This window comes from Panthera uncia (assembly GCF_023721935.1).
Source record: "Panthera uncia isolate 11264 chromosome D3 unlocalized genomic scaffold, Puncia_PCG_1.0 HiC_scaffold_8, whole genome shotgun sequence".
Lineage (NCBI taxonomy): Eukaryota > Metazoa > Chordata > Mammalia > Carnivora > Felidae > Panthera > Panthera uncia.
Genome location: NW_026057586.1, coordinates 13,622,309 through 13,631,615, shown reverse-complemented (window position 1 = coordinate 13,631,615; position 9,307 = coordinate 13,622,309). Strand labels below are relative to the sequence as shown.

At 45.4% G+C, this 9,307-nt stretch overlaps 1 protein-coding gene across 1 annotated transcript in view; it reads left to right on the top strand.

Annotated features, from left to right (window-relative positions):
* PHLPP1 (PH domain and leucine rich repeat protein phosphatase 1) overlaps window positions 1–9,307 on the top strand; it is a 212,419-nt gene that overhangs the window by 201,578 nt on the left and 1,534 nt on the right. Inside the window, exons 16-17 of the mRNA XM_049620260.1 lie at window positions 6,001–6,195; window positions 8,505–8,733. Of these exons, the coding sequence (XP_049476217.1) occupies window positions 6,001–6,195; window positions 8,505–8,733 (424 nt within the window). The remainder of the gene's footprint in view (window positions 1–6,000; window positions 6,196–8,504; window positions 8,734–9,307) is intronic.

Sequence of the window (9,307 nt, the reverse complement as noted above, 5' to 3'; positions counted from 1 at the left end):
CCAAAGGTTGGTTTTGAAACATCTCTGGATATTAAAACTATCTACTCGTATGTTATAATGAAGAAAGGAACCAACTAGGTTTTTTTTTCCTGCATAATTCCCCCTTCCGTGTTACTTTTAAATATGTTGTTATATTGAAGTATGACATAGGTGCAGAAAAGTGAATAAGCATACAACTCTGGGAATGGTCCTCAAGTGAATACATCTGCAGACCACCATCTAGATTAAAAAATACAATGTTACCGGCACCTCAGTCAGAAGTCCTTGTCACCCCTGGTCCTCCCTTCATTTCCCCTTGCTCTTTTACCCTTTGGTTTTGCCAGAAGTCTCTCAAGCGTTTTGTTTTTGTTTTCTAATTGTAAAGAGGTCATGTAGGGGCACCAGGGTGGCTCAGTCGGTTAAATGTCCAACTCTTGATTTCAGCTCAGGTCATGATTTCACGGTTTCCTGTGTTGAGCCCTGTGTCAGGCTCTGCACTGGCCTTGGGGAGCCTGCTTGGATTCTCTCTCTAACACTCTCCCTCTCTGCCCCTCCTCCACGTGTGTGTGCATACATGCGCACACTGTCTCTCAAACTTAAAAAAAAAAAAAAAGATAAAGTGGTCGTGTAAACAAGGAGCTTGCTGCTTGCCATCTTGAAGGAAGGAGAGGAGCTGTCCCTGCCTCCCAATCTCAGATGTCTGTTCTCTTTTCTCCCTCCCCAAGGGGTGCAGTGTTCCCTCCCTATCAGGTCATTTCAGATCCTTTGGGGAAACCCAAGCAGGAGCTACAACTGGGTAATTTAGATTCTTTCTCAGACTAAAGAACAAACAGGAAACCTCAGTAGAAAAGAATCACTACTCTATTTTTGAAAGATGTTTTTATGCACCCCCATTCTGAGTAGCAAGGGGAGCTTACAGAAGGAAGATGGAATTATGAGTATTAAATTTTACTTTGCTTCAAATAGCCATATAACTTAGGATGACTTATTAACAAATGGAGGCAAGGATTACAAAGTGCTAAGAGCCAGGCTACCTGGCTTTGAACCTGGGCTTCCTACTTTTCTGCTGTGTGACCTTGGCCAGTTATGCAGCCCTCTTCGGCTAAATTTCCTCGACTCTCAAGTGGCACTAGAAATCCTACCTGTCCAGGGCACCTGGGTGGCTCAGTCGGCTGAGCGTCCGACTTCAGCTCAGGTCATGATCTCACAGCTTGTGAATTCAAGCCCTGCGTCGGGCTCTGTGCCAACAGCTCAGAGCCTGGAGCCTGCTTTGGATCCTGTGTCTCCCTCTCTCTCTGCCCCTCACCCACTCGCATTCTGTCTCTGTCTCTCTCAAAAATAAACAAACATTAAAAAAAAAATTTTTTTTTTTAAATCCTACCTGTACTCATAGGGTTATTGTAAGGATCCCGGGTCACACACGTGTGCAGTACTGGGAACAACGTCTGCCATATGGTAAAACCCCATTTAAGTGTGAGCTATGCTTAAGGATAATGGTTATTACTGCTATTCATCTCCTAACTCCTTGAGAGCTGGGATTATCTTTTCAGGTTCAGATCTCTGTCTAGGCATCATTCGTATCAGGTGCTTAAATGTTTATTATTATCTAGAGAGTAAGAAGTTACCTATATTCAATAAACTTCACCCTTGTAGGAGCACAGCTCTGCAGGTGCTGATGAACGGCACTATGTAACCACCACAGTCAGGGTACGGGGCCGGTCCATCACACCCAGAATTCTCCTGTCCCCCTGTGTTGTCATCCTCCTGCTCACCCCAGCCCTTGGCACCCCTTGACCTGTTTTTTTGCCTTGGTTTTGCCTTTCCTAGAATGTTGTATAGATGGAATTATAGAGAATACAGCCCCCTCGGTCTGGTTTCTTTCACCTAGCATAATGCATTTTATATTCATTCATCTGTGATGCCCCATGCTCCTCTTATTCATAGTTTATTCACCATTCGAAATAGATTTAGGATATCTCAGGTTTTTAGCAAATACAAGTATAAATGCTAGAAAGAGTTGCATATAGGTTTTTGTGTGAACGTTACGTTTTCTCTTGTGTAAATACCTACACGTAGGTTTATATATTTCATTTTGTAAGACTGCCCAATTCCTTTTGATAATGGCTGTACCCTTTTGTATTCCCAGCTGCAATGTGTGAGAATCCTAGTTGCACAGCCTCACCGGTGCTTCCTGGTATCAGGTGGTGGTGGCAGTGGTGGCCATTCTGACAGTGGTACCTCGTTGTGGTTTAATTTTGCCTTTCATGATGACTAATGATATTAATCATCTTTCCATGTGTTTTTCATCCATCCATTTTGGTGAGAATGTATTCTTTCACATTAAATAGAGCTGAATGTATTCCTGTAGACACCCTTTATCAAGTTAAGAAAATTCTCTTCTAATCATAGTTTGCTAAGAGTTTTTATAATGGGTATCAAATTTTGTCATAGGCTTTTCCTGCATTCAGTTGAGATTATCATATTTTTGTTCCTTCATCTGTCGATATGGTAAATTACATTGATTTTTGAATGTTGAATCAGCGTTGCATTCCCAGGATAAATTCTACTTGGTCATGACATATTACCCTTTTTATATGCTGCTGGATTCAATTTTCTGGTAATTTGTTGCTCATGTCTATATTCATGATGGATATTAATTAGCATGTAGTTTTCTTGTGATGTCTTTGACTTTGGTGTCAGGGTAATGCTGGCCTCATAGAATGAGTTGAGGAGTGTTTCTTCTTCTTTAGTTTTCTTGAACAGTTTGTACGGAATTAGTATTTCTTCCTTAAATGTTTGGTAGAATTTACCAATAAAAGCCATCTGTGCTTGGAATTTTCTTTGGTTTTTAACTACACATTCTGTTTCTTTGCTATGGGATTATCTATTTCTTCACAAATGCACTTTGGTTATTTGTGTCTCTTGAGGAATTTATCTCTTTCATCTAGGTTTCAAATTTATTGTCATAAACTTGTTAATATTATCCTTTAAAATCTGTAGGATCTGTAGTAATGGCACTCGCTCTCTCCTCCTGATATTGGTAATTTGTCCTTTTATATATCAGTTTGGTTTAAGACTTATTAATTTTATTGATATTTTCAAAAAAAAAAAAACAGATTTTGGCCTCATTGATTTGTCTCTATTGCTTTTGTGTTCTAGTTCACTGACTTCTTGTTTTTATCTTCTTCTTTTTGTTTTGCTCTCACTTTTCTAATTTCTTAACGTGGAAGCTTAGGTCACTGATTTGAGCTTAGAACATCTAATATAAGCATTTAGAGCTGTAAATTTCCTTCTAAGCAATTCTCCAATGTGATTGAAGAATGCACTTTGTTTTGTTGTTGTTGTTGTTTTAATATTTATTCATTTTTGAGAGTGAGAGAGACAGAGCATGAGCAGGGGAGGAGCACAGAGAGAGGGAGACACAGAATCTGAGGCAGGCTCCAGCCTCCAGGCTATCAGCACAGAGCCCAACACAGGGCTTGAACTCACGGACTGTGAGATCATGACCTGAGCCAAAGTCAGATGCTTAACCTACTGAGCCACCCAGGTGCCCTGAGAATGCACTTTGAATGACTTGAATCCTTTAAATTTATTGGGACATGTTAGTGGCCTAGAATATGGTCTACACTGGTAAATATTCTCTGCATTTTAAAAAATGAGTATTCTGCTGTTGTTGGGGTAGGGTGTCCGTTAGGTCAAGTTGGTTGATACTGTTGTTGAGGTCTTGAATCTCCATACTGATTATCTACTTGTTCTGTCAATGGCTGAGAGACCATAATTATGGGCTTGTCTGTGTCTCCTAGTTTTATCAGTTTTGCTTCATGCATTTCAAAGTTGTATTAAGTGCATAAACATTTGAAATGTCATAGCTTTGTGATGAATGCACTGATCCTTTTCATTATGAAATGACTATTTCTGTAATCTTTGTTCTGAATTATACTTTGATATTAATGTAACTACTCCAGCTTTCTTTTGATTGGTGTTAGCATAGTAGGTCTTTTACCTTTTTAACCTATTTGTCTTTTTATAAAATTCAGTTAGGTCTTGCTTTTTTTTTGATCCAGTCTGACTTTCTTTTGGGATAGTGTTTAGACCACTTTTATATTTAATGAAATTGATATGGTTAAATCGTATCAGTTTTACAGATCATTTTAAATGATCTTTATCATTTGTTCATTGTTTTCTATTTGTTTCTTTATCTCTCTTCATTCTTTTGGACTATTTATGATTCCATTTTGTTTAGTGTTTGTAGTAAAACCTTTAACTTCTTATTTGAAGGTAAACTGTAATACTTCACACATAAGAACCTTTCAGTGTGTGCTTCCACTTCCCCCTCTCCTGGTCTTTGTGCTGTTGTCATGTTTTACTTCTGTTATAAACCCCAAAATACATGGTTATAATTTGTAAATAGTCATTTTTAAAGCAGTGTTTCTCAACTTCAGTACTGTTGACGTTTTGAGCCAGATAATTCTTGATAGTTGGTGGGCAGGGGAGGGAGGTGTTTCTGTGCACATTACAGGGTGTTTGGCAGCGCCCCTGGCCTCTACCCGCTAAGTGCCAACAGCACCGTCGCTCCCAGCTGCGACCATCAAAGATGTCTCCTCGGGGGTAATTGCCCCCATTGAGAACCACTCTTCTAAAACGATCTTTAAATAAGTTTTATATTTACTCATCTATTTGTCATTTCTTGTACACTTCATTCTTTTATGTAGATTCAGATTTCCATCTGGTATTTCCTTCTGCTTCATGTATTCCTTTTGTATTTCTTATACTGCCAGTCTTTTTTGTGGGAAATTGTGCATCTGAAAAGGTCTTTCTTGCACCTTAACTTTTGAAAGCAATTTTCACTGGTTTAGAAATCCAGGTTGACAGCTTTTTTCAAGGAGTACTTTAAAAATTTTGTTCCTCTACCCTACTTGCCCGCCTTTATTCCTGATTTTCAGCAATTGTTACACTTTCCTTTCATTTTCTTTTGTTTGCTATTTGTTGAGTTTCTTGTATCTACAGGTTTACAATTTTCATCAGATTTGAAATCTTTTCAACCATTAACTTCTTCAAAAGTTTTCCTGTCTCTGCTCTGTTGAAGACTTGGGTTCCCTGTGCTTGAGGTTACCCCGCACTCACTAATGCCCTGAATTTTTATTTGTCCGCCAGTCCTTTTTTCCCTCTGGGTTTCATTTTGAAGAGTCTGAGGGCCACGGTTAAGTTACCTGGAAACAATGGGATTTGGGTTCGAGACTCTGCAGGCCTCCAGAGCAGGCTCCGCCCGAGGCCCTAACCACCCACCCCCCTCCTCCAGAATCTTCCTCCAGGCGATCAGCTGGGCAGGCCTCAAGCTCGCTCTCTGACCCACACTTCTTATCATCCAGTGTCTGAATACTGTTGTTTCAGAGGTTTTTTTTTCCCCTGCCTTTTTAAGTTGTTCGGAAGAAGATTAAAAGCGTAAGAAAAGGTCCCATTGTTTTAGTTGTTACTCCATTTTGCCCAGTGTGAAAGTTCTCTTTAATAAATGTTTTAGGACTGAATGTGAACCCGTGGATTCAGAGTCTTGTATTATCCCCCATACTTCCTCTTCTCGGGTTTTTCACTGCCATTTAAAAATAAAATCAGGGGCACCTGGGTGGCTCCGTCGATTCAGCATCTGACCCTTGATTTCAGCCCAGGTCATGATCTCACCAACCATGAGATCGAACCCCATGTTGGGCTCTGCACTAACAGCGCAGGGCTTCTCTTTCTGTCTCCCCCTCTGGCCCTCCCCCAGTCTCTCTCTCTCTCTCAAAATAAAGCTAAAATCAGAAGATAGGGGCTGGGGGGAGCCAGGTGTGAAGTATCAATGTTTATCATTCTTTGCTTTACAGAAAATTAGTTGATATGAATCAGCTGGGGTGACTTTACCTTAACTTATTCTTAACCTGTCCGAGGTCCTGAAGGAGGAGACAAGGCTGTTAACAGCGTGGGTCTGGGCAAGGAAAGATGACTTAAGACGTCTTAGCCTTAGGACCGATCACTCTTGCTTTGCAGGTTGTGTGTCGCAGCCCTGTCGGTGAACAACTTCTGTGACAACCGGGAGGCCCTGTACGGGGTGTTTGACGGGGACCGGAACGTGGAGGTGCCCTACCTTCTCCAGTGTACGATGAGTGACATTTTGGCCGAAGAGCTGCAGAAAACCAAAAATGAAGAAGAATACATGGTCAATACGTTCATTGTTATGCAAAGGTGAAGCACAGTTCCTGCCGTGTGTTTTCTTGCCCTTCTCGTGAGCGTTTGCCCGACAGTCTCAAAGCACTGTTGTCACATGTGGGTATTCAAGATGCATTCAGGTGATTTGCTTTTGCGTAAGCATCGGGGACACACCGTGTTCCGTTTGAGACATACTGATGTTCAGACAACTTTGTAGGAGGCCGAGTCAATGACAGGAATGTAGTTTAGAGCTTTTGGTCACCGTAGAAACTGGAATGTTTTTCGTAACTCATAGGGATGAATGTTTACAGGCGTCCCCTCCTTCAAAGAACTGTGCCTTCTTAGGTCACTTTAATGGCTTTGTAGGTTGTGAAGGAATTGCCTATTAATTCTGTCCTGCAAACACTCGTGCGGGACCGGGAACCAGTGTGTGAAGGTCAGGAGAACAAGGATGAGCGTTTCTCTTCCTCTCCTTTTTCTCTCGCTGGTTTGGAGCAACCTTTAAAAAAATTCTTTTTAATGTTTACTTATTTTTGAAGGAGAGAGAGAGAGAGAGAGAGAGAGAGAGAGAGAGAGAGAGGCAGGCAGGCAGGCACAGAATCCAAAGCGGGCTCCAGGCTCTGAGCAGTCAGCACCGAGCCCGACGCGGGGCTCCAGCTCATGAACCGCGAGATCATGACCCGAGCCAAAGTCAGATGCTTAACCGACGGAGCCACCCAGGCGCCCCTGTGGAGCGGCCTTTAAAGTCACCCTAAGTCATAAACAGCGCCTCCCGAAGAGCTTGGTAGAGGCAGCTCCAGCGAGGGGTCTTTGCTCCTAGGCTCACTTGCAGATTCTAGTGGGCGTGTAGCAGTAGCAGCTAAATACTGGTAGCGGCTAACAATTAGCGAGCCCTTAATACGTACCAGTCCTCGCATCACATATACTTTACCCAGTGAGACACTTAGTGTGACTGTTCTTACTTGACTGATGGGAAACTGAGGTACAGAGAAGTGAAGCCAGCTTCTCGTAAGGGCTATTAGAGGGGCAGCCAGAATTTGACCTGGGGCAGCAAGACTCCACAGAAGGTTCCAACCGCAAGGCACATCTATCTCCTTCTCTGTTTTTACCATCGTGTCCCAGGAAAAAAAGCACGGGTGTATCAGAAACCGTACGCCCTTCGCACCCCCACCCGGAAGAGGCCTGCTTATAATTTTATAGCCAGGCAAGCAAATAGGAAGTAAGAACTTAAGGACCTTAAACTCTGGTTCCTAGCTGTGCCTTTCACAAGTACCATCGGGTTTCTGGCTTTGCCGAGAGGGATCACTGTGCCTGTGAAAGGGAGAAAGCAGCCCAGCTGGTCCCGGGGGTCCGCAGGCCGGAGTTCAAAGACCTAAACTGTCAGCCCATCTCCGGGGTCAGTTGTATGCCGCTTCCTTTCCCTGTTAATAGGACACGGCACACACAGTCATCTTTTCCGCCCTCGGGGAACTGGGTTTTTGCGCGTGACATCCTGACGCCTTCGAGTGGGCAGCCCCAGTTTGGTTTCCGTTGCTGGTACGGCCGCTCCATGCGGGCTGAAGGCGGGTCTGCCCTCGTAAACAGAGGAGTCTGTCCGGACCTTCTTGCTGGTGCAGAAGCAAGAAGTCAGGAGCCCAGGAGGCCTTGCCCTCTGCGGGGCTTGTGGTAGGATTTCTTGGCTCTCTTTGTTGGAGCTTGTAGGTGCTTTGTGGACTCAGTCTGTGGGGTGCGGGGTGGGGTGGGGGGTCATGAATAAAAGGGTTTATCACGAGCACTTTGGAGCTTAATTACTAGAAAGGCCTTCCTATGAACATTCTGGAATAGATAATACTGGCCCACGTAAGACAAGAACGTGAACGGTCCAGTAATTAAAGGCTTGTCCCGGAGACGTCCTTGTAAAGTCCAAGTACTTTTGGGGCACACGCGTCGGCGTATGGTTACACCTGTCTAGTGGTCTCTTCGGTTTCCTCTGCTGGGAGCCGAGAGGATGTAAAGGGGTGGACGGAGAGCAAAGAGGCCCTTTTCCTGCTGTCCCTCGGGGTGTGGTAAGTAAGGGAGCAGCAGGCTGGACGCGGCAGGACAAGGGTTCCTCTGGTGGCAAAGTGACACCCCCTCCCCACGCCCCCAGGTGTGAGCAGACACCTCAGGGTAGGGGTTGTCCGAATCCACGGCCCTTTTCCTGGGAGAAGCGGAGCAGTGCTTGCTTTGGTGGCAGAGGCTAAGTGGAACCCCCAGGTCCCAGGTTTCCTCCCGGCCCCGCCCGGGGCGCACGGCCCCTGCTGAAGGAGCGGAGCTGCTGTGTGATACGTCGCGCGTGGGTTTGACTCCCTCTCTCTGCATTCCAGGAAGCTGGGAACTGCTGGGCAGAAACTTGGAGGTGCTGCCGTCCTCTGTCACGTCAAGCACGACCCTGTGGACCCAGGAGGGTCCTTCACCTTGACCTCCGCTAATGTGGGGAAGTGCCAAACGGTTCTCTGTCGGAATGGGAAGCCGTTGCCTCTGTCCAGATCATATGTCATGAGCTGCGAAGAAGAACTGAAGAGAATTAAGCGGCACAAGGCCATTATCACTGAGGTGAGGAGGGCACCGTTTTCCTCGGGATGTCGGGGAGGAGGGGGCCAGGGTCAGGGCAGAAACCAGCAACGCTCCGAATCCACGGTGTCACAGAGCAACTCCTCTGTGGGATAGGTCTGAAGGCCTAAGGTACAGGGTGGCAGAGCAGTTCTCCATGGCCTGTGTCAGAGGCTGTGCCCAGTGCTTGGGGCCCTTGCCTCCCTCCGCTGATTCCTGCAAGTGCCCCTGTGCAGGGGAGCGTGAGGGCGCTGCCCCTGAAGTCGGTCCTCGGCTCTGCCGCTCGTGGGCTGGGCCTTCTGAGCCTCTGAGCCTCTCATCAGTAAAGGAGGAATGGTAATGCACCTGTGCGTCTTCCAAGGCCAATGTGAGTGCCAACGTAAAAGTAGCTAATTGTGATTTCGGTTCACACCTCCTGTTCCCTCTGAGTGGTTTCTAACCAGGGGCTCCTCCGCACCTCCCCCACCCCGGACATTTAGTCGCCTCCGAAGAGGGTTCTTTTCATGCCTTTGGCAGGCAGTAGGTACCGGCAGGGGGCCCCGCGGCCTCCAGTGCCCGGGACGGCCCCATAACGCAG